This window comes from Cucumis sativus, chromosome 6 (genome assembly GCF_000004075.3).
Source record: "Cucumis sativus cultivar 9930 chromosome 6, Cucumber_9930_V3, whole genome shotgun sequence".
In the NCBI taxonomy this organism is placed as follows: Eukaryota; Viridiplantae; Streptophyta; class Magnoliopsida; order Cucurbitales; family Cucurbitaceae; genus Cucumis; species Cucumis sativus.
Genome location: NC_026660.2, coordinates 26642072 through 26669897, shown reverse-complemented (window position 1 = coordinate 26669897; position 27826 = coordinate 26642072). Strand labels below are relative to the sequence as shown.

General features: G+C 34.9%; 2 protein-coding genes across 11 annotated transcripts; both read right to left on the bottom strand.

The window, feature by feature from the left end:
- Positions 1 to 325: 325 nt before the first annotated feature.
- Positions 326 to 8888, bottom strand: LOC101208644 (GPI ethanolamine phosphate transferase 2). Of its 10 annotated transcripts, none has more exons than XM_004143501.3 (17): positions 8611 to 8882; positions 8229 to 8322; positions 7717 to 7761; positions 7438 to 7605; positions 7263 to 7347; positions 7020 to 7126; positions 6393 to 6473; positions 5511 to 5563; positions 5324 to 5423; positions 4538 to 4681; positions 4030 to 4126; positions 3434 to 3647; positions 3262 to 3355; positions 2089 to 3093; positions 1313 to 1405; positions 932 to 1215; positions 326 to 688 (listed from the first exon to the last, which is right to left on the bottom strand). In XM_004143501.3, the coding sequence occupies exons 1-17, from the start codon at positions 8736 to 8738 to the stop codon at positions 565 to 567; spliced, it is 2916 nt and encodes a 971-aa protein (XP_004143549.1). In that variant the 5' UTR covers positions 8739 to 8882; the 3' UTR covers positions 326 to 564. The 10 variants fall into 10 exon arrangements, 9 of the variants coding, with proteins under 9 accessions (XP_004143549.1, XP_011657950.1, XP_031744092.1 ...); XM_011659650.2 differs by lacking the exon at positions 326 to 688 and having other exon boundaries at positions 1313 to 1383; positions 2089 to 2148; positions 2237 to 3093; positions 8611 to 8888; XR_969883.2 differs by lacking the exon at positions 326 to 688 and having other exon boundaries at positions 1137 to 1215; positions 2089 to 2148; positions 2237 to 3093; positions 8611 to 8888.
- Positions 8889 to 9899: 1011 nt separating this feature from the next.
- LOC101204058 (kinesin-like protein KIN-14A) lies at positions 9900 to 27065 on the bottom strand. Its single transcript, XM_004143398.3, has 23 exons — positions 26646 to 27065; positions 25716 to 25839; positions 25366 to 25452; positions 24820 to 24990; positions 24583 to 24689; positions 22556 to 22687; positions 22277 to 22452; positions 21690 to 21851; positions 21150 to 21241; positions 19967 to 20118; positions 18780 to 18953; positions 18122 to 18268; positions 17876 to 18025; positions 17050 to 17121; positions 15718 to 15773; positions 15394 to 15619; positions 14648 to 14839; positions 14358 to 14549; positions 13638 to 13988; positions 12749 to 12847; positions 11862 to 12002; positions 11617 to 11775; positions 9900 to 10657 (listed from the first exon to the last, which is right to left on the bottom strand). The coding sequence occupies exons 1-23, from the start codon at positions 26856 to 26858 to the stop codon at positions 10202 to 10204; spliced, it is 3831 nt and encodes a 1276-aa protein (XP_004143446.1). The 5' UTR covers positions 26859 to 27065; the 3' UTR covers positions 9900 to 10201.
- Between the last annotated feature and the right edge of the window lie 761 nt (positions 27066 to 27826).

The following is a 27826-nucleotide window of genomic DNA, read 5'->3' as shown; positions in this document are numbered from 1 at the left end:
CTTCCACCATTCTCTCCTCAACACAAACAAAATATCTACAATATCTTTCTTTTCTAAAATTTTAAAATAAACCCTATCCTTCTCTGCCCTACTCATTTTACCAAAAATCAAAATCAAATCAACTATTTATAATACAAAAACAAAATTCATTATCCCCCAATTTTCCCGACTCCACTGGTTGAATTGAAAACAAAAAAGAAGAAAAAGAAAGTCATGTTTATTTCCATAAATGAACATTTCCATTTGGTTTTAAACAATTAATCCTTTTATTTATACATGAATATATAGATCTAAAATCTAATGAAGCAAAAATTAACAGAGTAGATGGGACGGCAAAAGAAGCTTTTTCATCACTAATCAAGACTCGGACGAACTCTAGGTTTAACTTGATGTAATACTTCTAAAAAATCGATATACAATCATGTAACAGAATTGCTAGCTGTGTAATCAGTAATTAACAACAATCTCAAAATTGATTTTGAAAATTTAAAATTGTGTAGTGCGCTAAAAACCTTCTACAGAGATCCAATGAATCTGAAAGAATACTCAGGCTCTTATCACGTGTCACCAATGTAGCTTCTCATACTTTTTGCGCAGCGCCAACACCATATATGCATAGCTTACTGTCGTTGCCACGACAAAGACTCCGATCAAGACACACACAGTCGTGGCACATGCGTATAAATACCTGTGAGAAATGATGTAAATTATAAGCTTAAGCATACGAGATTCAGTAGGAATTTTACCGTTTAGAGTAAAATCCTGAGAACTTTACAAGCTAGGTAGTTAATTGTTGAAGCTTTTTAACCTTTCAAAAGATATAGCAATTTGTAGCTTAAAACATGATTTAATCGGAATGGAATATCCATATGGTTTTTAGCTGTAAGATGAGAAGGGCTGAAAATCAAGTAGAGAATTCATGCGAACTTACTTTGGAGAGAAAACACTCCAAACAAAGAGATGGTTCCTCATTAAGATCAGAACTATTGTGTATGCCATCAACAAGATCGAATTGATAGTCAGTGGAACCAAACAAGGAAGGCCAAGAATCCTCTTCAGAACATGTCCAGAATCTACATTTTGAGGAGAGGCAGCAATTTCTAGATTTTTAATTGAGATATACATCACCAAACTTAGCAGCAGCAGTGTCGGTGATGCATAGGTGATGATGAACATCAATATGCCAGAAAGTAACGCTGAGTAGTTTGAAATGCCCTGACGAGGATAAAATCGTGAAATTAAGATAAGCTTGCTATTGTGAAGTTCAAGAGTGGATAATAAGTAATTTGCGGTGCAAGGGAGAAAAAATTACAATGAAAGCTCCAGCAACGTCGACTGTAGCTAGAGAATTACTATTCCCCAGCGCAAAATGGCCAGCCATTCCTATATAGTACAACACAGCAACCTTTAAAGCAAGAAATAACCGTCCAGGATTAGCATGCATTTAAATAAACAAAGCTGCATAAAATCTTTCAAACTATACAAGTCCTGGAAATAAAAGCAGATAATCTCTGCATGAGGTAAATATAGACACAAATCAAGGCAACCAATTGGACGAAGCAAATATTCAACAATTTTATCTCCCAGCAATCTTCTCTTCAACTGCCTGAACCAAACAAGATATACCAACCTTCGTAAAGTAATCAAGAAAAGCGAAGTTCCGAAACCTGCTGGCTGGGAAGAAGTAACACTGGTGATAGGGTTTGGAAAAACCACTCTAGTGACAACTTTCTTAATTTGTGTTATGCATGTAAATGGTGACGCCTTACGATCATTGATCAGAAACTTGAGGCTTCAGCCTTTAATGGTGCTTCCCTAAACAACCGAAGAGGCTGCCTTCGCACTGAAATTGAAGAGCCTACAACGTCTTTTTACAGAATGAAAAAATTTGGAAGAAGGTGACTTTCAATGTCTAAAAGGGGTTTTATTAGTTAAAATTTTTGTAATCATCCTGCTCTCATTATTTGCTCTAATCCGAATGTATTTTCTTTTCAGCACCTAGGCTTGTACTAAGAACCCCCTCAGCATATATTAGAGACAACAAACCAACAATCAATAATAAATAATAATACTACTATTTAAACTCACCTCAACCCATTGCTTCTGCTGCAGCATCCTTTGAGAAAAAAACAGAAAGCTGGCAAAAATCTGCATCAGAATGAGTAACGTAACTACTGAGTTAACTGGTTGTTGAAGCAGCAACTGCAGAAGACACCAAGACCCTATGTACACCCACCCGATAATAAATAAAGAATATATCAGTTCTGGATATTGAGATTGACTCCCAATTTTTAAAGGATGAGAGACTGCAGAGTTTTGATTCCGATCGCTACAACATGCCTTCGAAATTTGAATAGGCATAATCCATGGTACAGCCAGAACAGTCCCCACAGTAGAAACACCAAGAGTTGCATAAATTATTTGTGCTAATGAAGTAGCCGCATTGCTGGATGGTAGTGATGCATTGTGTTGATATCTCAGGATATGGTACAACACTAGCAATCCCGACATCAAAAAGTTAAATCCAACAACTAGAACAATTTTCATTCCCCTTCCTAATAAAGATAGAGAAAATAAGATTAGTATGATTGTAAGGATGACAGCAGTCAATTGAATCAGATGAAGATCAATCCCCGACTGTTCAAGCCATTTGGATATGTCTGGGAGATGAGTCCAATTCACACCTCCTTGATGCCAACCCCTTAAAATCCTTCCAGTGATAAGGAGGGTAAAGATGGAAGATATCCTTATACAAACTTTTCCATGTCCATTGAACAAAGTAAAAAAGCGACAGGTGCTTTCTTTTTGAAGTAACTGCATTGTTTTACGAAGGAAAAGCAAATTCAATGTAGAGATCAAGTAATGCCAAATATATTGCTCTTCCTCAACCATGGAACTGGATCCCATACTGATCACCAGGATGAATATTACACATAGAGAAAAACCCTCATCAAGATGCTGGGTAAAGATACCATTGGACAGTTGTTTTTCTCCAGAATAACTTTCTTGGATAATAGAGTAAATGGAAATAGAAAATATCAGAAATGATAGGATCATAGACATCACTCCGAAAACAATAACTGTAGAAGGTTTCTGCAAAAGAACAAATATGATTATTCACAATCAGCCACAAATAATATTCTTAAATGATCAAATATCCATGAAGAAATATTCAGAGTTTGTTCCAAGATTATGATACAAATTTAAAAACTGATGCAACCTAAAGAGAAAAAAAGAAAAACAAGCAAACAAACTTCTTACATCAGTAGCTTTATGTGATAACCATTGGTTTGCATTTATCAGAAACTCATAGTATGCTGCAATAATTTCACTTTTGTCTTCTCTGCTATCAGACCTGCTCAAAATAATGTAAAAAGTCAACTTTTCTTGCTCTATGACACAAATTTTCCAAAATAAATGATCGTATGCCCACCTGGAGAGTTCCGTTGATATCCAGGAATCGTGAAGAAATGCAGAACGCAAATAAAGCCGGCAGAACTTCTCCATAATATCATTACTATTATATCCTTGATCGCCTGAAAAGCCATCACATGGGAAACTTCCACATGGAAAACCAGGTACCTGCTTTTGTAACAATCTAAGCAATTGCCAAGAATTCAATTGGAGTGCCCTCAGTTGTTGCGTATCTGTAACCATCCAGAAAGAGGTGTCACATTAAGACCACACAAGTTGGCATGCGGTGCAAACTCTGGAAGGTACTGCAAGCATGTTGCATTCTAGTATTATGTAGCATTTGATAATATAATGCGGTGAGAAAAGGACAAAGCAGATTGAATTACTACAGGGGCAGCAGGGGTTATTCACGAATCACGCATATTCAAGGTTTCAAATGGAAAATGAATGTTGCAATAAGATCCTTAACAGATGAGATTATCACTCTACTTTGATATTCGAGTCTCTTTTCTGTTAATTTGGTCCACTCTCTTTCTATATCCATTCTACATTTCCGAAATTTCATTTTGATTCCAAAACCATTTAAGGCCTCGTGCACAGGAGGGGAGGATTTACCCTTCAAAAAGTCTATAACTCCTGGAATCATGACACCAACGTTGTTTTTGGGAATTGGCACACCAAATAAAAGAGCTAGTGTTGGTGCAATGTCAACCTGAACCACGTTATCAGTAAGTCAGAAAATAAAGAACCTTCAGGGTAAAAAAAGCATAACTGACAACTGATATAGGTTCCAGAAATCAAGCGAGTACTTTGTACAGTTAATTAAGAAGAAATAGACAGTATGATCCTCCCTATCAATACTGCGTTAAAGTAATACAAGTTTCTGCCACTTATTAAGTAATACAAGCTCCTTATCACTAAAACAAAAGCAGGGGTTTAGAAGTTCAAAGAAAATATCAAGTTATCAGTTTGAAGAAAGAAACAATAACTTTGTCTGAACCTACAGGATTGAGTGTTATGCTATGAACAATAATGTTCATAAAACTAATGATTTAGTAATTAAAATTTTGAGTGCACAGTCTAAACCAACTTGAAGGCATTGCTAAAGTGTAGGAGCTGATACCTGGTTGACATCATTGCTGATAATTGATGGAAAGTCGGTGGCATGACTTTTTGATCCAATAAAAAGAAGAAGAGAATCAGTCTCTTCATACGATGACCCACCATGATTGCCATTTTCAGTCATCCCATGGTCACTCGCTACAACCTACTTTGAATTTTAAAAATCAACGGTTATAAATTAATCATTGGCTTGATTTAAGTTTATAATCTCTATCCGCAAACAAGCATAGGAATCTATATCACGTCCCCATTTTCATGAATACATGAGAATTTAATCAGGATAATATTGATAGGGCAATGAACTTCCAAGAAATATTATAACCAGCAATAAGGAAAAAGGGACAAAAAATTTCAATTGCTGATTTAGATTTGAACCCCCTTTCCATTCACACCCATCCACTTCTTATCTTTGGAGCAAACTTAAGTAGCTCTGATCTTTGCAGCACTCCTTCAAAAGTTTTGCAAATCTCCTCAATATTCAATTTGGAGCAAGTACACAAAACTGGTAAAAGATACTTCGAAGGTTTTGCTTCAATAGCTTTATTTTGGGAGATTGGTTGGAAAAAATATTTAAGTCTTCAATGACATAAAGATGATTCGTTATTTTTTACCTTTCTATTGGTTAGAGGAGTTTCCTTCTTAAGCACGACTCAGGAATTCTCATCAACCAACTAGTTTATCAATTTATTTATATGAGATTTCATAATAGGATCACTAAAGCAGTAAAAGCATTGACCAAAGCTCAGATATTGCGACAAGTAAAAGGGAATGAGGGGGTGATACGAACCAAAAGCGTCCTTCTTTTATCATCTGGGTTCATGACGGCACTGGCATGCATCATCTTCACCACTTCATCCATTTCCATAAGTTTTGGAGCCATTAAGGGACTGAAAAGATCAAACATTCAAATGAAACTTATCAAATAAATTAATAGATGTTTCAGAGGTTAAACAATTAGAAACTGAAAAATGCACCTGTTTCGACCACCAGTATGCCCAACATGGTCCAAGCCTAAATAATGAAGAATCTGAAATGAAGCTTAACTGTTTTTTTATCATGTCGCAGACAGATATTAATTAAATAATATAACAGAGGTCTTGATAAAGATGAAACAGGGTATACAAGTACTTTTCAAAGTTTAACATAACTTATGCAGTAAAGTAACATATAGAGCTCAAAAACAAGCCAAAATTGCATGATTTCAAATTTTACAGCGAAGGAAATCAAATGTACAGAAAATAAAGATTAATAGCACAGGAGAAAGCATAATAATAACAATTATATATAAAAAAAATAAAGAAGAAGAAGAAAGGACCATAAGTTCTCCACAGATAGAATAATCGAGTAACTAAGAGGTTCAAAGAGAAAACATACAATCATCTCAAAGAAACTACAAATAAATAAAATCACTCACACGAAAGTGAGGTACAGATAAAAATAAACTGGTGAGTTCATAAATATACCTAAATTAACCATAAGGATATATTAAACAAAGCCTTTGTGTCAAACCATATTACAAACTAAATTACAGATGACGTTCTGTGCTAAATTCAAATTTTTATGTAACAAAAAAATTGAATATTTCATAGTAGAAAAATGCAATAGGCATACCATTTCAGTGCCCAAAATATGCTGACAATAAATATAGAAATGGAAGACACCCTAACTGATAAAAACTATGGTAAATGGTAATAAATGCAAGAATCGAGCAATTCAATAAGCAAGCAGAGGGATAGTATAAATCAACTTCAAGTTATTGAACAACATGAAGAAAATGCCAAATGAAAATAGATGATACTGCCAGTGGTTGTATGTGGAAAAGAAATGTGTAAGAGTGCACAAAAATAGTGATTTACTAGAAGATTCCAGTCATTCTTGCTAAGCTCATAGCTTAAATGTCGAGAAACGTTTTTGTCCACTTCTACAGTATCTTTAACCTGCAGAAATAAGAAACATGAACATATATATGATATTCTTAAGTCAACAAGATATAGATGCATCACATCCTAAAATCTAACAGAGGAGATTTTCATAGTTTGATGAAATATAAGTAACAGTGAGATGTGTAAAGTGATGTTTCAGTTGCATTTTTGTCCTCTTGTTTTCTTTCATTTGTTCTCAATCAAAGCATGTTCCATCATTTTAAAAAATAAGGCAGACAGCAGTACATTGGTAAAGAAGATGTAAATTAAGTACTAAGCTACAGAACATAATTGTTCACTTTGCCTTGAAACATAGCCATTGGTGACATTTATCTTAGCTGGCTACTGGATCCCAACTAAATAGAAAGCCAGATAGATAAACCACAAATTTCCCTGTCCCAGGGAGAAGAATCTAAGGGAGCAAGGAATGAAGAAATTACAGCGGCTAAGAGCCTAAGACCAGAACACTGAAATTCAATAAAGGTATGAAGTCCATGCACTGCACCAAACATCTTCCTTTGCATTGCATGTGATATCAAAAGATTCAGGTACCATACTTACAAAAAAACTGCTAACTCCATCATGCCTCATAAAGAGCCCCGGAAACAGTTTAAGCCATGTTTCATCTCCACACATCACCATTTTCCAACCAACTTTAGACAACTGACCTACAATATGTAAATGTGATCTCACTTTCAATTTGTAATGTGGCTTTTTTTTTTTTTGGAACAAGAAGCAACTTTCATTATAGAAGAGAAATAAATGTTCAAGGGATACAAACTCCCAAACGGCATCCTCATCTACCAAGAAGATTGTCATCAAGTAGAGCCTGAGTATTGAAATTGAAAGCCACATCAAGGAATCCTCCGATAGCTCCAGATACAATAGCCTGCAATCATGTGAAAAGAACAAGGTTTGGGTTCGTAGACTGGTAGCATACTATGTTTGCCATAATAATCAAGAATGAAGAAATACTCACCTTCAGACGGGGCATCGTAACAGTTGGAGGTGCAGCCTTTGCGTGGTAACCTTTTGCAATTCCATTTGCCAACAATGACTGAGTATATGGCATGGCTTCCATCAAGGCCTTGTTTGGAGGCCGGTCATCTTTTCCAAGCACAAATTCGGCTGGAAGACCATCAATAACCTATACTGACATGTTCGTTATAGAAAGAAACTACATTCATGCATCAAACAACGTCATCAACAATAATAATGGTGAAAAAAAACCCACAATTGCTGGGTATAATTCACATACCATTAAAATAAGTCGGTCAAACAAAGGAGGAAGCCCAGATAATTCCTACACGAAAGAATTTTTCAAGTTAGATTACACTCTCAGAAATCTTGTTTGCATTTCAAAACAAGATCAATATGGAAGGAAAGAGGAAACAGAGTGAATAGACAGAAGCTATCACCATCCCCTGATGCATTCCGAGCCACAGAATAGGAATAACTACAGCTTCCTCTTGCATGTATTTTTCACATTTGATAACTCGTTAATCAATTGTAATAAATTTAGGCACGTTTAAAGATTCATAATGAGTCCTAAATTACAGAGAGAGGATATCATTTTCCATCAATTTCAGACTAAACTTGTCTTTCCGTTTGTAATCCTACTTCTTCCCATGGAAGCCTAACTTTAACTTTATAAAGCTTAGTGATGAAAGAAATAACATCACCCTCAAGCCGTTGTCCTCTATATTGTAACACTATTGGAACATAAAGCGCATGACTGCCTCAAATTAAGTAATATCTTGAGCAAAGGACCTGATATAGAGATTGGAGGTCGTAAGGAGGCAGATCTTTGACACTCTCGTTTCCCATTGAATAGCAGGTGGGCGCATGAAAACTTTCCGAACCACTAAAAAAGCAAGTAGCAGATGAAGAAAAATCACATTTGCAACGTGCAAATCCCAATAAGAAAGGAAAATCCAGTCAGAATCATTCTAATCTCCTTTGCTTCCATAAACATACGAAGCAAGCTCAGAGTACCATACCATACCAGCTGGTCTCGTTGCTCAATTACACTAAACCATTATAATTTCGAAAGCAAATAGAAGCGCAATTGATCCCAGAAGCTCTATCGTTTAATGATGCCATCTTATCATTGCTCAGGGATGAGAGAGAGAGAGAGAGAAGTGAAGATAACCTGTCACCGGAGAGTGCAGGTTTGACGGGGAAGAAGCCGAAGACGAAAAACGAGAGTCCAATGATCTGAAAAGCAACAGCTGCCACGGTGAATAGCGTTAGCCTAACACAGGTAAGAGAAGAAGACATTTCGAGGTTGGAGAAGATGAAATTTCCCTTTCTGTGTGTGTGTCTTTGCAGTCTGCTAAGCTGGAACTGAGGAGACTACATTTGGCGACGGAAAGAGAGAGACATTATAAAAGCCGTCCGAAATGGTTAGGAAAGAAGACGTTTTTTTTCTCTTCTTTAAGTTTAATTTGTTTCTTGTGGACGAAAATATTGTAAATTTAGGAAGGAAAAAAAACTTTTTTAAAGTTATATGCTATGCTTAATTGGGCTTTAAGAATGTAGTAGCCTTTCTTATTTTTATATTTTTTATATTTTCGAGGGTTGAGACACTTTATACACACCTTGAATAAATTTACCTATAATTTATCTAATTCTACAATATTTTTAATTTTAAGAAAAATTGTAGGATATTAATTAACGCTGGGTTCAAATTCATGACTAAATTTTTATCACTAAATCAATTCATATTGTATTAGATTTCTACTATTGTATAGAAAACTCACATTAATTAAATGAAATTACAAATTAAGTCTTTCAATTATTAAATTTATGTCTATTTAATCTCTCCCCTAAATTTCAACTTAAAGAAATTTCAAACTCACAAATTTATATATCACAAAATTGAAATTTTGAAGTTTATTATTTTCTAAGTTATTAATTATTCCACGCTTATTTTTAAATATAACAAAATAAATTAACTATTTATAAATTATAACAAAACATGATAGTTTATTTTGCAATATATTAAAATTGACTATCATTTACCTACGTGGTCTATATTTATAAGTATTTAAAAAAATTATGGTTTAAAATAATTTTATTTTTCATCTAACACAATAATAATCAAATTTTTAAGGAAAATCAATTCAAAATTCACATCATTTCCCTCGTTTTACACAGACGGACAAAAATATATATTCTTAGTAATTTGAGAAAAATAAATTTGTCTGAAAATTTTTAATTGGATGGGGTAGGTGTTGCACCGAAGTTTTTCTTTAAAAATTCAAACGCTTGTTAAATTACAAAATTGAAATGTAACCTCAACTATATTGGTTGTGTATGCCCAGGGGGATCCTTGAATCCTTCCTTGGGTTGAATTGTAGCAATGATCCTAATAACAATGGCCCATAAATGATGCAGAAGAAAAACTGATGAGAATTAAAAGTGTTGATTTAAAAGATATAAAAGACAATCAAAATTTTCTCTCTATCGACATTTTGATAATATTTCTGGGGGAATGACATTAATTTTAACAAGAATTACAATCAATTCGAGATGTGGAAGTGTGGAGGTAGTTGTCTACAAATACAGATTTTGCTAAGAGCAACAAAGACCACATAAATTACAATACAACGATGCTAAATATCGTGGACAACCAACCTCAAGAGTTTTCTCAAAAATTATGTTAACACACAAGCCAGGCAGCAGCATGTCAAAGCAATATGTATGGCTACCAAAAGAATGGGCATCCACAAACTTCGTGTTCATGATCTTACATCTTTCAATACTCCCCCCTTTTCAAGCTCCCCGACAAGATCCCTTAACGATGGGACTTTCATGGCCAAAGTTCGGTACAGTCGAGAATACCGTGCTCGGGTTCCATCTGCAGTTCTTGCCAATGCAAGCAAGCTGAGAGCCTCTGGAAGCTGGGAAAATGCTTGTTTGATATCCTCCAAGCTCATGTTTTCTAAAACAGATGGTCTGGGAACAACTCTCACAATTTCACCACCTTTTGGTTCCTGCACGCGGGCATCGGCCTTGATGACCAATTCTGAATTTGAGTTTGCACCACACTTGATGATAAAAGGAGTTGTTGAGCCTGTATTGAACTGCAGGACGTTCCACTGAGCTACATCAGTTTCTGCACCAGAACTCGAGTCCACTGACAGTCTGCGGTTGTGTGCTGTTGCTTGATAGATGTCATCTTCTTCTGGAGTAAACTGCAGTAAATAAGATTAGAAAAAATATTAGATGAATGTATGATAAATCCAGGCCCCAACTAATGTACTAGATTCATCCAAGATAAGGAGCTATGCGCCTCCAAGGTGTCAAAAGACTTCTTATTTTACATCTGAGGTTCATTCGGTAAATGATATTTTAGAAGAAAAGAAAAAGTCGGTTAAATCTTGTTAAAGTTCAATATCCAAAATGGTACATGTTCAAAGATATTGAATAAGTACTATTATATTTTGGGCTATTTTTAAATATAGCAAAATGAACTAAAATATTTATAAAATATAGCAAAATATCAATCTATCTACGAAAGACTGCAATAGACCATGATAGAATATTATCCGTGTCTATCATGAAATGTTTTTAAAGTTGTGATCAAAAGAGAGGGAATTGATAATGTTTTATCAAAGTTTAAAATAAAAATCAAACTTACACTCATAAGAAATCCACAAAAAACAAAAAAAAATCAACCACCATTATAGAAAAATGGGAGTGACAAATCCATTCAACAAGAAGCAATTAATGACAAGAATTCTCAATTTTGAAACGCAACGACAAAACCAAGTCCTTGATAACCAACGTCTAGTGTTGAAAGAATTCAGCCAAGGGCCCAAGCTGGTACTTGATTGAATTTATTTTCTAAAATAAGTATACCATAATGATGAGAGAGTTAACAACAAATGTTTTGTAGGGATTCCCCTTCCCGCCCCAATTCTTACAACAAATGGAGATTTTCCCACCCTAACCCGTTGTCAGCATTAATAGTTCCACACCAACACCAACAAACAATTATTTTAATTTTTTACCCAATCTCCAAATGACAAGAGTCGAATTGAATTTCAAATATAGACAAAAATAAATAAATTAATAAAAAGCCGTCAAATTAATCCATACAACAAGAAAACATGCTGTACAAACTGATACAAAATTTGAAAGATTCATATACCTCAACTATCTGACGAGCTTCTGCAATTTGCCTCCTGGCACACGGATGATCAATCTCAAGAAGAGAAGGCATTTGTTCTGTAAACTCATCAAGTGATGCAAGTAGTGCTTTTTTCTTACTTCTACTCAATGCATTTACAGAGGCTTGTCTTACAATATCCTGTTTGAATCAACATCTTCGTAAATGCTTGATGACTGAAACAGAAGCAAAAAAAGAGAATGAAAGAGATTTGTGCAGTAGATTACCTTCACTTGCTTCAAAATGCCATCGAGGGAAATGAGAGAGGCAAGTCTTGCATCTTCAACAGCAGTAGAGGGATTTTGGATTGGTGAACCACCATCTTCCAGCATAAGTAAAGCTATATCATTTTTCATTTGTTGTAAAATCTGACAACATTTGTTTTATATATCAGAATATGTTCAAATATAGGGTAATAGAGAATGAAAAAAGTTAAATAGATAAGATAACATTGACAAATTAGCAGTTGCAGAATGAAAGCTAGAGGTTATGTCATTTTTAAATTTTTGCATTTTGATAGGTATCGATAGATGATAATAGGAGTCTTATTGGATTAAAGAACAATTGCCCTAAGGCAAGATACGATTCCCAGCCCCACTCAGAAGCAAAGGACTCTCCTCTTACTCTCGAGAAGACTCAATTACCAAAATGAAAGTAACCCTCTAAGCCTCCTGACTCCCCTTCCCTCCTGTACTTCCTCTTTTGTCTAACTAACTGTGGTTCCCACCAACTCACCCTACCACCATTAGAAGTCTCCCCATTAGAAAGATCATTCCCTTCTTACCCCTCTTATGATATTTTAATAAGACCGGTAGCCTAAAACATTTGTACTAACTAATGAAATATGAGATCAACATGATCGATAACATTGGCTATTTAGCATTAACAGAAAGTGTTTATTTGCAGAGTAGAACCAATTTGGAAAAGCAGGACAAAGAAAGAAAGCATGAGAGACATTTGTTTCTTGCCAAATGCCACCAAAATTGGAAATATGTTCTTTAAGGCGTTAATCTCATCACAAGAAATAAATTAACCAATTATATAGAAGAGAGAAATAGAAATTATTCCTGTTACTTGACGTGCAAACAACAAAGGTCAATCAAGTATGAAGTACCTTTCTTCTCTTATGATCGACTGACTCAAGAGCAGATCGCAACTTTGTAACTTGAGGTGCATCCTCTGCCTCTTCCATAGCCAAGGTGCCAGCAATGTCCTGATAAAATAGAAAAATGTACATAAATGTCCAAAATATCATGGTCTGTTACCACTTCCCTGTAGAGATTGTAAAAGTTAGTAGGGGAGTTACATAGGAATATAAGATACATCCAGGTTCTTAAACAGCTGACCCCACCAAAACTTTTCATCAATCTTCAACCAAGTGAAGAACAACGTTAATGAAGGTACAGTTTGTGCAAAAAATAGAAATCCCGTTTGATGTGCTAAAGTGAAAGGACCAGAATGTGGTGGAATTTTTACGGTTCCCATGCAGCAATCATGAAAGAGCAGCATTATTTTTCTGAACAAGACAGCAACTGGTATCGGCCAGGATTCTTCCTTTTTCCTTTGTGCATATTCTTCTTTAGAAAATATGAAATAAGAACATTGGTGATTTTAAACTCATGAAATATTTAAGATGATAGGCAAGTGGTTCGATGAAATTTGGCCCAAATCTGATTTATTGACGTGAATTTGGTGACAAGGGGAAATTGAGGCTTATAGCTTAAAAAATGACTTTTGTTGACTCAAAGAAAATGAGAGGGATTTACCATCCTCAAATAACTGAGGTGATTAAAAGGGATTCCTAAATTCACTCGAGTGGATAAAAAAAACACCTTTTTATTTTCATAAGCAATAACACGATGAAAAAATCATTCTAAGCATTTACTCTGAGCAATTGACATATCAAATCAAAAGTAAATTTAATAAATTTTCAGAGACATTAAAGACAAGACCAAGCAACTTTGATTTTTCAAGAAAAGATTCAAAATAAGATCATAATGCACCTTCAAGTGCTGCAATTGGGAAGAATAGACCCGTTTTGTATACTCCGAGAGAAGCTGGCCAAGAGCATCCGTAGAAGGAGGTATTGCAGCACCAAGTCCACCCATCCAACCATCCATGATTGCTGTTGACAGAAGTTCCAGCTGACCAGTTGCTCCTCCTGCTGCATCATCTTCGGTAACAGATAAATATTCAAAGTTCTCTACAAGCCATGACCTAATCTGACGTTGCAGCTCGCCAGCTGGAGTATGTACAAATAAAGCAGCCAAAGCCTTATTTCCAACTGCAAAGCTTTTTGCATCCTCGTTAATTTCCCTCAGCTTTCCAGCAGTCACTTGCAGCCTCGAAGAATCCTGTTCAATACAGTTCGAAGTAATAAGCACAACTGAATAATAACATATGATGGAAATCCTGAAAATGTAGAAAACCATTATTTTCCTAGATAAGTGTGAATCAGAATATAGAAAGTTGGGAGCAGATTATCTAGGTGGGGGGGAGGAACTAAAGAGAGTACAATTTCAAGATAATATGCATTACAAATTGTCGAACGAAGTACTTCCCAATTCGTCTCCTGCCACTGGCCCAACAGCATGAGTGCAGGAACGATCATAACAGTTTTTTCTTGACATCTCTTTTGGAAAGGGGAATATATTCATATTGATTATCACCACACATTAGTTCAGGTAGGTGAGAAGATATCAAAATGATAACAAAAGCTCTACCTGATCAAGACCCCGAATTTTGGATACAACTGATGAAAATCTGGACTTCTTTTCTGGCCGAAGATTCACTTTAAAGCCTTGGATTTGCTCCTCCATATAGCGGACGGGAGATCTACCTGGACTGTTACCCCTGCTGGAGCTTCTACTACGTCCAGTGCTTGTCTTTTCAAGAAAACACTCAACAGGAGAGACCTGCAATTGAAAAGATACAAGGACCGAACATGATGCAAAGTCAAAGAAAATGTAATTCAGAGAAGAGAAAGATGGAAACACGTTGAAGATTTATAAACCTTGATGGATTGCAGCTCCGGTGACCTGGCAAGCAAAGATCTTATGTACAATATTCTAACTCGTGAAACAAGCATAGTGTCCATCACCCTTCTTGGTTCCATCTTACGGATAAAAGAGAAAACAGCATCTCTTATTTCAGCCAGTATCTCATGCTCCCTAGAAGCACCAGCTTTAATAACAGCGGCTAGCACCTGCAAGATTTATGCCCAATAAATTGACTAAAAGGTTCCTGTCATTATACCCCAGTAATCATGATCAACCTCAAGATGGAAGGAAAGTTTCTAGTCCTCATACAAAAGTTTGTAGTATACTGTCCTATGTTCCCACCAGAGAAACATACCCCACAACAAAACTGATTTTAGCACTACTGCTAACTAATGAAACTTTCTAGTCTTCAAACAAAAGGTTCTCAAACTTTTAATCAGAACCAGCTTTAACTAACAAGAGTGATGTAGGGCTACTTTGGGAATTTAGAGTGGCTGTATTTTATTTTTTTGTTTTAATTATTTTCCAATTTAATATTTTAGTTTAGGTGTGACAAAAACCTTTCCCCTTGGGTCCATTTAAAGGGATCTCTGTTAGCATTTCTTTCATATCCACATCAATAACATTTCTTTCATTTAAAGAGTTTATGAATAATTGGTTTTGATGAAAATAAATAAATGAAGATATTATAAATAATATTTAAGCAATAAGACTAGAATTCAATAGTTAGTATCCCCTCTAAAATTAAACGTATACATACCAGCATTAAAAGCTTGTTTGCACCATCTGAAATAGCAGCAGGGCTGTCATACTGTTCTGGGTCGAAATCATTCAAAGCAGATGTGAGATACTCTCCCGCTGGGGTAGTTTTAACCTTGTCAGAACCAGATTTAACTAAGGCAAGATTCCCCTCAGCTTTATCTACAGCTGATGGAGAAGGGACAATGGCCATCGAGCTCCCTTTACTCTTGTCATTGGTATCATTTCTGTTTTAGCAACCAGGGAGTTCACAGCATTTATGAAATAGCAAGTAAATGAGTAATAGAACTGAAACCATTTACAAAATTCAGATTTTACTAAATACCTGCCAGGATCCTGAGGTTGAACATTCCCAGAACCTTGAGGTAATGTACTTGGCAACTGGAAATTAAATAAATAAAACCGTCAATAAAAGTAATACCGCACTACAGTCTACTATACAGAATTCCAACAACAATTGAAATAGCCCATAAAATACCACATACTAAATAAGCATGGTAACAGTACTAGACTAGCTAAAGTAACATAACTAGTTAAATTTCTATTTTCTCTTAAGCCATATGATTTGTGGAAATACCATTGAATATCTGGATATAAATAAAATCCAACAGATGATGATGATAGCCATAACTCTCTAGATAAAATTACAGATCAAATGTCTATCGCATTGTCAATTTGTTGTATTAATAGGACTCAAGGACGCAGCTGTAAAACCACTAGAATAGATGCTGTTCAAGTAAGGACTTAGGGTTATGGAGCTTTGTTGCATTCCTTGTAGGAAACCAACACATGGCCTTGATCTTATCCACCAGAAATGATACTTTGCAATTGTTGTTTGAACTTGTTTCTTCCTGGTGTTACTGTTAGAATTTGTATATATGGAAACCTTACCATAAATATTTATTTTCCTTTTCTTCTTTGCTCTTTACATTTTATTTAAGTCCCTCATTTGTATCATTGTATTTATCAAAAAAATAATAAAACTAAAAACATCGTGGTTTTTCTCCCGGTTCTCAGGTTTCCACGTAAGCCTTGGTTTCGTGTTTATTGCTTTCAATAGTTACGTTGTTGTTTTCCCAGCTCTTGGGGTTGTAGTGAAAATATTGAAGATCTTCTCCTCCATTTGCCTTTCCATGAGAAATGGTTGTTTTTATTGCAGGTCAAAGTTTGTGCTATTTTGAAGGGTTTTTGAAGTGAGAGAAATAACAGAATCTTTAGAGACAAGAGAGATCTTCTACAATTTATGTTCCCTTGTTAAAAATCTATGTTTTTCTTTGAGCTTCGGTGACAATGTCTTTTTGTGATTACATAGGCATCTTATTTGTACCTAATTAACGCCTTTATTTTAGTTTACCTGCCTTGTGCGGGCTTTATTTTTGTGCAATTGTGTATTCAATTTTTCTCAATAGGTTAGATTATTCATTACAATAAAAATATAAAATAAAATAAAATGTCAAGAAATTGCATGCTTCATCCAATAATCATCAGTGAACGCCACTAGCCAGACTTTTAGACAATAACCCAATGAACGTACGAATGGAAGCTCCAAGAGAACAACAAACCTTAATTAATCAAACAACTAAGCAGAAAATTCAAGAATCACGAGTAGTTTAAAATTGTACCCAGTGAATTCAGATCTCCAAGAGAATATGTTTACCTGGGGAGATCCAACCAAAGATGCTTTCTCTGTCAACCGATCAAACAATTTTTCATTTTCTTCGTGTAATCTCTGCAAAAACAGCAAAAATTAAAACTCATGTACAAAATGACTTAACTGGAGCATGAGAGTGTCAACTAGCCAAGGAATAGGAAATTGAATTCAAACTAGCTAGATCTACACCAAAACCTGAAAAATAAGCTGAAAGCCCAAAACAATATGAAAGTACAGAACTCTAGGAACTTAGCAAGAAAAATTAAAACTCCACGGGTAAAACGTTCCATAATGAAACATGCAGTTAATCTATAGCATGTTTACTCTTATCCTCGACCTATTAAGAAATAATTGTCTTATCCAAGAAGTTCAAATTTTACGGATTGGCATCACCAAAGACAATAGCTTAGGGATTGCGAACAGAAAGGAATCTACCCTTTTTAAAGAAACAGAAACAATACTTTTTGTTGATATAGTGAAAAGAGGCTAATGCTCGAAATGCAAAAAGACATAATAAGAAATGGAGAATCTTTACGTATTTGAAGAAAAACAAGCTCTTTATAAGAAAAGATTACCCTACAGCATTTGCAGTATGTTCAGCTAAAGATAGGTGGTCGTCATTGATTGAACCTATTCCCTCTAACTTCTTTATCAAACTCACAACCCTTATTGATCACTAAGTCAACTCATGATGGCTCTTGCTAGGGTGATCTAAAGACAGCTTTTAGACAGCTTTTTCTTTTTCATTTTATCTACGAAAGACTTCTTGTTCAATAGAAAAACAACATTCTTATCAAACCCATCCACCGATAAGGAATTTAAGAGAACAGACCTCTATTAGAGCATCACGTTTTTTGAGCTCCTCTTCAAGCTTCTTGCTTACTGCAGAAGAATCCATGCTATCTCCAGTGGCCTTGGATGGTTCTGTGCTCAATGACGATCTAACTTCATTCACTTGTGACTCTATGCTTTTGATCTTCGACTACATGAAAAAAGAGTTATACCATTTCCATCAATTCAAAACTAATGGACTTACAAATTATTCTGGTCAGGAGTGCTGATGTAATGAAAAACCAACCTGCAAAGTCTGAATGGTTGAATCTCTCTGTTGTATCTGCAGTTTCTGCTCTTGCTCCAAATGCAAGAGTTGAGCAACTTGATTTTTAAGTTGAGCATTTTGTTCTTTTTCTGTCTTGAGTTTTTCTGCAAGTGAAATGTTCTCCATCTGCATCATATAGAACAGTGAACACAACTCAGTTATATTGCTGCTTGAAGAAGTAATGTGACAAGAACTAACATCAACGTGTGAACAAAAAATGACTGAATTATTTTGAAATTAAAGCAATAATGCTGCCTGAAAGAAAGCTTAATGGAAAACATATCAAGATAGTCATTTGTAAAAGAACAGGATATACTTAGCATCATAAAATGTCAATCAATTGATATAAATGAATTAAAATAATAATCCAATTTTCTTTAACTTCCAATGGGATCTATAACATAATTGTACAAAATGTTGATCTGGGCTTCTTCATAAAGACATCTTTTATGAGACGACCAGACTGGAAATGGAGAAGTGTGTTTATAGATCCCAAAACCCAGATTAACTTCAATCATCCTAAACTATACATTTTATAATTTACATGTAAAAAATAAAAATAGGGGTTTGGGATGTGTAACCAAAAATTAGATTACAATGATCAATATAATTGTTTACAAAAATATAAGTTGAGAACCTTTAAATCTGATTGCAGAGTAGAAGAAACTTTCCACGCCTTCTGAACTTCATTGAAGAGTAAAACACACTGGTCATTAGCATCTTTCAGTGCATTTTTCAGTTCCAAAACCTCTCGTTTCAAATCCTGAACTTCTTTTTCCTTATCATATAATTCCTTACGTGCATCATTTGCCTATAAGAAATTGGTAGGACATGAAAATATGAACAAGACATATTCTTAGAATACTTCCATTTAAATCTCACAGTTGTCCCACCAATGACGCACATTGCATAATGTAATTTATTGTATTATTGACTTAATGATATGTATGAACAGGCATATATATATTAAGAAACAAATTTCACTGATTTACTGTACTATTGATCCAAGTATATTTTTTATTTTTCTTCTTTTGACATAAACTAAGCTTTAGTTAGTATAAGTGAAAGAATACACAAGGGACTTACAAAAACACTTCCCAACGAAAAGGAGCAATTAGTCCTAATATCTCGGTTATAGAAGCCCATTAGCAACTAGTGATCATCATTAACTACAAAATGTATGTTCTATAAGATTGGGACTCCCATATTTTTCTATATAGATGACTATAATGAATGGAATAGTGATGAAATATTATTCGCGTTCGCATTCTCACAGGCCTCCAACCTATTACTGTTCAGCCAATCAACTCAATGATATTTAGAAGCACTATTTAAGACTTCAGATCAGCTCCTGAACATCGGTGGATTTAGTATAGGTCTAAGGACTCGAGTAATACCAGTACCTAGCTCAGTGGTAAAATAGCGGTAAAATTGTCATACAGACCAAGCCTCACTTCTTACATCTTTTTTCCTGATTAATTTTATTGAACTATAAAGCCTCATCAACAAAATTTTGGGTTCCGCCACTACTCTTAAGCGCGGACCAAATACAAACATGAGCAATTTTCCTAGCTTAAATTTTGATTTTACTCCATGTTAAAGTTATAACTTTCTCTTTGATTAGAAATTTTCTCTCAAAGAAGACTCTAAGGTTAAAATTACAACTGAATCCAGGCCAAGCCCATTCCACAAAACTTGGCACCTCATATTAAGAAGCACTCCTCTAAGTTAAAAGATATCTCATTCAACAACAAACTAGGTGATGATTGTACTGAAAATCATCTAGACATGTGACCACATTCAATAAAATATATTCATACTCACAATATCTCTCCATTTTTTAATTGTATCTCGATTTCCAAGACTTAATACAGCATTCCGTGCTCTTGCAGAGAAGTTTAATGATGATAGCGTCTCTGACAGATTTGAAGCATTTGGGCAGAGGTGGACAATCATCAAAGTCTTCGAATTCTCACCTGCATTAATTGAACCAATTAAGCAAAAGGCACCAGACTAACTCATTCCAGCAGCCTTCAGATGATGATATAAACCACCAATTGAAAAATCGAAAGCAAATGAAATTGTTTGAGGTGAGAACAGGCAATAAGCCTGAAAAGAAAACTTTTCATTTAGTAATATGAGTACCACATAATCACATTTTTTTAGTAAGTTTAGGCTCAACACTGCTGGAGGTTATTATTTTATATTTTTAATATCAGCTGGATTTTCTCAAACTCATTGAAAAGGAATGCTACACAGCTCTTATGCCGTTGATTTGTTTTGGGTGAACACCGTCAATGTCATTCTTTTAAATCTTTGGAATCTTGGTTGGAAAGAAACCAGCGTACTTTTTATGATTCATTTCAAGTTCTCTCTGATGCGACTCTTTAAAGCCTTATCTTGCTGTTTTCTCTCCAAATCTTTTGAGGGGACCTCAATTCAAGACATCTATCATAACTGGGATGCTTTTACAGTTTCTTCCTAAGTATGCTGTTTTTTCATTTATGTTTCTTTGATATGTTCGAGTTTACGTTGGGATCTTATTCTTCCAAGTCTGATACTTTTTATTTCTTTATTTTAGTTTTTTGTATCTTTGAGCATTAGTCTTCATATCCTTCTCGATCAACTTTTCCCATCGCAGTTCAAAGGTTCAAAAGCTTTGGTTTGTCAGAGTTCAACGGTCTTTACAAGAAAAGTTTCTTCATTGGGGATATGGAATTTTATTTCTCTTGCTTAGTCCTTTTCTTTTCTATGTACTCAATCGGGAAATTTTGGGAACTTTTTCTTTTGGTTTCTTAGTACTTTGAGCATTCGTCTCTTTTCATTTTATCAATGAAACTAAAAGTTTCTTCCTTTTCAAATAATAATAATAATAATAAATTGTTTGGAGAAAATGTAATGATTTGCAGCATAATCTAGTCCAAACTTTATTAAACCCTGCAACCCTTATGACATAATTGATGATTCCAGCCTAAAACAACTTCATACACCAAAAAGAATACCTTACCTATTGAGTCTGCTAGTAATTTCGTGAGCACTGAATTTTCATACGGAACAACTTCCTTCTTAGAAGTCAAAGATGACAAAACATCTCCCAACCTACAAAAGCATATCATAATATCTGCAGTGAGGTTGGCATACGTAAAGATTTCTTTATTAAAAAGAAGTTGAATTCCGTGGATCAACAACCACCATTACATATTTATAGATTTTCATCAAATCCCAATGTAATTTGAGATTGGCATACAATAAATTTAAATCTATTTTCATCATTAATTACATATGATGAAAATCACAAGAAATAACAAACTTTTGAAAAACTAGTCCCTTGGTTTGTTTGTCACTTTATCAATAAAAAAAAAAACAACAAACATCCTCAAAATTTAATTTTTTTCAAAACCGAAACAAAAGTTCCATCCAGTTAATTTTTTTTCTTTTTTTCAAAAAGAAGAAAAAAAACTAAAACTAAAACTTGAAGGAAAAAAAACAAAAAAATTAGTTTAGAAGAAAAATACCCCACATCCAGAAAAGATTAAGTTAAACATACGCTGAAAGTGATTTCATGACATGCAGCAAATCTGTGACCCTCTCTCCACTATCATCTTCCGTAATTGAACCCTCACTCCCAGCCAAGTCTACAAGAGAAAGCTTGCTATACGTATTTTCGCTGGTGATCAGGTTGGTATAGTACACATGTATTGTGGTAATCCTGTAATAGCCAGTTCAAAACCTTGTGAGGTGGTGAACATACAAGCAGTGGAAATACTGAAAATAAACATCCAAAGTAGTTATGCATACAAAGCAAACATGAAAACCAATATAATGTTTTTTAGGTGCATCTTGAACGTTTTTCTATGTAAAGAAAATAGGGATAAAAAATCAGAATTTAACACATCTAGACTGAAGACATGCATAACTCCACTAGGTTATCACTGAGAAAGATTTCTTTGATAAGTATGACAGAGATAGAGTTGGGCTCGACTACCTCACCCACGTAACATCAAGTAACCAAAAAACTGTGCCATTCAACATTAGGCAGTTCTTTTTTATCCAGGTCCATAAATGATACCAACAGAAAAAAGAAAGAAGCGGAGAAAAGAGAATAAATTCAAAAGAACCAGGTTCAAACCATACAAATGAGAAACATTCAACTTTGATAAATCATTTCCCCGTGCATTAAATGCTGCTTTCAAAATTCTAGAGAAATCCAATGGGTTATCTACTTTTTCTTGGACAAGTCCAGCAAACAACTCTGGTGAATCAACGTGGGGATTTGAAGCGATAACTGATTCGGCGAGCAAATCCCTGATCTTCAAGAACATGAAAGGGATTCAATAGATTATTGCATAGAGCTCAAATAGGGAGTCTAAAACTACAAAGCAATTTAGAACGAAATTTACTAAGGAAACGAACCTGTTCATTATAAAGCTCACAGACAGTAACAAAAAATTTAAATCGAGAAGTAGAGGTTGAATCAGAATTGGCTAAATCAAACAGCTCCTCAAAACAACGGGCATACAAACCACGGTCATGGCTGGATCCTTCCTGGCAAGAAAAATAATAAATTGAAAAAACAAAACAAGCACAATATGCTCAGAAATTGGTTGATAGTAAGATCAGATCATAAAAGTACATATGCCAAAGACAAACACTGAGACCAGAAACATTTGATAACCAAGCTTGTGTGTTTGCAAGTTTTTGGCTATTTTATAATGGATAGAAGAAATGGTGGGAAAACAACAACTACCACACTCCTAGTCTTAACAGTAGTATCAAAAACTACTACTTCCCATTTAACACCTCTTATGTGGAAAAAAGAATGGGAGACATTAACCATTTGCAGTATGAGTTTATGGCTTGCGTATGGATGGTGTAATGTTTGTTTGGCACTTTCACATCATATTGCAGATGTGGTTTTTCGGTTTTATGGTGGTTAGAAGTTGCAAAGCTTCTATTTTGGGACTTAATATTTGCTGACACAGTGTCTATGGTTGGAGGAGATGGCAAGATTTTTTAAAGATCCCTGCAGAAAGTGAACACAGTAGTCGGATGTACAAGTTTAACTGCCACTTACAGGATCTGACTGGCTAATTATTATGATTATTACTTTTTCAAAAAATATGCAATTACTGTATTTTAAAACTGAATCCCAATAGTAAACCTTTTTTTATCCCTTGGCTTGATTCTAGATGATCCCTCCTCCATCCCTCTTTCCTCAATATACTCGGTCCATTTGTTATCATAATTCATAGTTCCTGAATTACTGCGAAAAGGAATATTGGGAGAGTGGACAAATGTTGATCTTGTGAATCAGCAATCATCTGGTATCCCATAAGAATCTGATTTTGACAAAATTATTTTACAAATATAATTTTACATATACCTTTCTACATTTCTCGCTCTTTTGGCTAGTTTTTTTTTTTAACAAATAGCTTAACATCTAAACTAAACTTGTTTCTCAACATTTCTCTGACCCTAACCCCTTTTTCGTTTAGTAACAAATCGAGTTCAGCAATACAAATTCTAACAAGAGGCTGCAAAATGAATATTAGTTTGTATTGTATTTTAGCATCCTCAGATACTGGGAAAAATTGAAATCAAATTCAACTAGTTCAAAACAGCACAATTACATTTTACTTGGGTAAATTAAGTTCTTACAAATCCAACACGCTGAGCAGAAAATATGAAATTAGATCAATTTAAACTGATGTTTAAAATGAACTTTTGAGATCTTTTCATAAGAATAGGCTAAAAGAACTGTCGAAATAATATATATTTAGTTGCTTTATGGACGGAATGCTATATTAATTTATTTAAGTGGATATGTTGAAGTAGTTAATAACAAAGGCATGATGTACGTCCTTACTATTAATATAATTAGATTATTCTTAGGAGATATTATTCTTAGGAGATATTATTCTTAGGAGATATTATTCTGGAGATATTATTTGATATTATTTCCTTAAGTGTATTTCTCTATGGTTATATATAGGCTTGTATCTCTATTAAGTAATTAATGAAATATAGATTGATTCCATAAAATCAACACTTACAAATAAACTCTATAATACCAAACACGTATATCTTTAACACTCAAGCATCCTCAAAAAAACAATCCTTGCCAGATAAACACAATTAATCTTCATTTCCAAGTGCCTGAAGTGAGCTTAGTTAATAATAATTGGCATGGCCTCTTTCCCTAGAAGTCGGAGGTTCAATTCCTCATCCCTCAATTGTTGTACTAAAAAAAAGAAAAAAATTATTTCATTCCTAAGCATCAAAATACTGTAGTAATTTAGCATAACAGCCCTAGCTCAAAAAAAAAATCACGTACTCATATTAGCATATGCATAATGACACAATTAAGAAACATCTATATCTGTTGGCGAGAGTGGAAGGAAGAAAAATATATGTCAAATAGAGGGAGACAGGAAACAAACCATGGTGTGTGTCTTTCCCGAGAATGTTTGTCCATAGGCAAGTACAGAAATATTATGCCCATCCAACGTAGACTGCACATAAGGTTGAACATCCCTGAACAATTCGGCTGCATGTGTAATAACAATCCAAGATACATTAACACAACTCAAGTATATCTATATCATGATTTAAATAAATAATTATAGGTAAGCACAAGTAGGACTAGATGAGGTAGGAAGAACACACATTCCTTTCACCTTGTCCAACATGAGGTCCATAAACCCTGTCAAACTCAAAATCCTTTTTGGGGTTAGAGATGGTATCATCACCGGTGATGATGCGGACTGTGCTTTCATCAGGAAATTCAACAACAGAAGGACCTTCCTCCTCAAAGGGTGGTCTAGTTCGGCAAAAAACTTTTATGTTCCCTGAAACTCATAAACCGGTTATTGTAAGAACTAAAGTCCTGTTAGGTAACTATTTCGCTTTTTGTTTTTGTTTTGAAAATTAAGTCTATTTTCTTTCTCTTTCATACAAAGATTTGCATTTTTCTTAAATACAATAGTTGAATTCTTAGTTAAATTCCAAAAACAAAAACTACTTTTTTTTAGTTTTCAAATTTTGACTTGGTTTTTTAAAACCATTTCTAGAATGTGGATAACAAAAGAAGAAAATTGGAGATGGAAGTAGTGTTAAGACTTAAATTTCAAGAACTAAAACTAAGAACAAAATGGTTACCGAACAAGGAATAAATTTTAAAAGTCAAATTCATAAGAAGTAAAACTCATGAAAAGTGGGTGTACCTTTGGCTGTCAACAAGTCATTAAACAGCCTTTTTTTCTCATCAAGTAGTGGACCAATTCTAGCCTGAGTTTCAATGGCCACTCTATCTGATAATCAGAAATGAGAACACTTTAAAAGCTACCAATAATTTTACTTAAACAGGAATTCAAATAGATATATAGCATTTGAACAAGGAAAACCAAAATAAAAATCAAGCAGATTTGTGTGGTTCATATCATCTCAAATTTGGAAGACTACAAACAACAATAATTTTTCAATCTCGTAACATCGAGTTACTTACGTGTTTTAAAATCTACAGACAAGGAACTTAACACGGAAAATATGTAAGCTGCAGTGCTCATTGTCTTACCTAGCTTACGGGTCTTCTCTGCAAGAACACCAAGATACCGAGTAACTCTATCTAGTTTTGCATTTGAATATTCCTGCAGTTCACTTGCTTCTTGTTTCAACTCCAAGTAATCTTCTTTAGCTAGCTGTTGAATAAACAACAAAGTTCTAAGCGAGTAAATGAAATGGGCCAATACAGAGGCCCGTATTATCACCTAAAATGGCTCCAAATTCAAAAACAATATACGTAAAAAAACCACGTGAACAGGAAAGCTAATGTCTAGAGCCCCATATAAGGAATCAAGAATAAATTCAAGATCTTGAGAAAACCTTGAATCTGCCACACACTTATGAAATGCGTCCAACGCATAGAAAATTCAAGTTCTGTACAGACAACTTAAATACGAAGGTGGAACTCCTCCTGTGCTTTTACATCAAATATTTTTCTTTAACGGATGTCTGAAAATGAATAGGAAATCGTAACCAAGAGCTGCTGAGGATTCCAAAATCTCCACTTTGTGACCGCCCATTCATCACACCGCAGTTGACTGTTGTGATTGCAACGAGCACACACGACCAAACCATGCATACATTCACTTACATATAAGGAATTGTATCGGCCCCAGGAGATAATTTTAGTCGATATATGGATTAGAAGCATGCTGCCATGTCCCTCGTAGGAGCAAGTAAATCGAATTCACTAATAGACACTCCATTCCACCAAAAATTTTAGCTTCGTAGTGGCGGCAATATTAACCAATGCCACTTTTCAAACCTCCTAGCTACTCATTTTAAACGCAATGCCAATTTTTTACCATCAAATTCAAAACAATTAAGAACAAATACAAGCAGAATACTCAACTCAGGAGCTCGCTCGCAACAAGAGAAATGAAGAAGAAGAAAAAGAAAAAGAAGAAGTTGACGGTAACAATTGAGAATTAAACCCGAGTACCTTAACTTTGTCGTTCAATCTTTGAACCTTGGTGACCATTGAGTGTTTTGAGAGCTCGAAACGTGGAGAAGCTGAAGATGAGGAAATTGAATACCTCCGAATCAAAGGTGCGCCTGACTTGAGCTGATCATCCTGCTCAAAAGACGAAGAAGACGGCTTCCTTGGCTCAAACCCGGTTACCTCCCAGTTCCATCGGTTCCTCTGCTCCCCCATTCTCCTGCAACAACCCTAACGAGCTCAAATTTTCAGAATCCAACGACAGGAACGCCCTCCGCTCCTCCGTCTCCACCCTCCGCCCTCTTCTCTCTCTCTCTCTCTCTCTGGCTTTGTCTCTTCTTCTCTTGCCTTAGTGATCATTCGTCTAATCTTTTGAGCTTTTAACCAGTAAAATGTTATTTCCCCCCACTAGAGGGCGATAAATGGAGGGAGTCGATTTGGTTTTTTTTGCATCTCATTCCATACGTTGTTACCTTAGACGACGTCGTTTTCCTAAGAATTTTAAATCCTTTTTGTAATCTTTTGATTATAGGACACAAACATTACACAACACAGCGAAAACTCTCCCAACCCAGTCGTTTCATTTTGGCTCACAAAAATATTCTGCGCTCGTTATTACTTCACGTCTCGCTCTCATTTGTGATAAGGCAAAGCACGTGATCGCGCGTGTGGATTGCTTTCTTCCCTTCCCTTGCTGAGCTGGCAACGTGGGTTCGTGCTTGTTGTGGCCCACCATGGGCCATCTTTGTTTGGGCTTAATTTATTGTCTTAATGGGCGCGACTCGACAAAGCAGCCCGATTCAAATCCATCCTCTACTTTCTTTTTCCCTCTTTTGGTCCTTTTGTGTTTTCTTTATCGTTTGCTTTTATGATGCTGTTTCTATGATTATATTGCATGGAGACTCAAAATCTACTTTTTGCTTCCATTCTTAAGTTTTCAAATTCCTTGTGAGGTTAGGTTTTTGTAACATCTTTGCTTCATCTAATTTTCTTTTCATTAATATTTTGCTAGCTTGTTTAACATTCGTTACTACATAAAATGTGAGACAAGTCTATAAATCCGAAAAGTTATTTTAATTAGTATGTGATTTTTTTAGTGAAGTTTAAAGTATATATGTCATCCTAACAATAGATGTCAAAGTCTCAACCTAAACCTAACTGTATAACCCTCATATCCAACTCTT

Bases quoted from the DNA above. Each gene is read 5' to 3' on its own strand.
- LOC101208644 (XM_004143501.3), bottom strand. From the start codon at position 8,738: ATGTCTTCTTCTCTTACCTGTGTTAGGCTAACGCTATTCACCGTGGCA. The intron at 7,762-8,228 runs GTCCTTTGCTCA...TCTTTCGTGTAG, and splicing joins ACCTCCAATCTCTATATCAG to GAATTATCTGGGCTTCCTCC. The intron at 7,606-7,716 runs GTATGTGAATTA...ATGTCAGTATAG, and splicing joins TTGACCGACTTATTTTAATG to GTTATTGATGGTCTTCCAGC.
- LOC101204058 (XM_004143398.3), bottom strand. From the start codon at position 26,858: ATGGGGGAGCAGAGGAACCGATGGAACTGGGAGGTAACCGGGTTTGAG. The intron at 24,690-24,819 runs GTGAAAGGAATG...TTACACATGCAG, and splicing joins TGGACCTCATGTTGGACAAG to CCGAATTGTTCAGGGATGTT. The intron at 17,122-17,875 runs GTCTGTTCTCTT...CTGTTTTTGCAG, and splicing joins AACGTGATGCTCTAATAGAG to AGATTACACGAAGAAAATGA.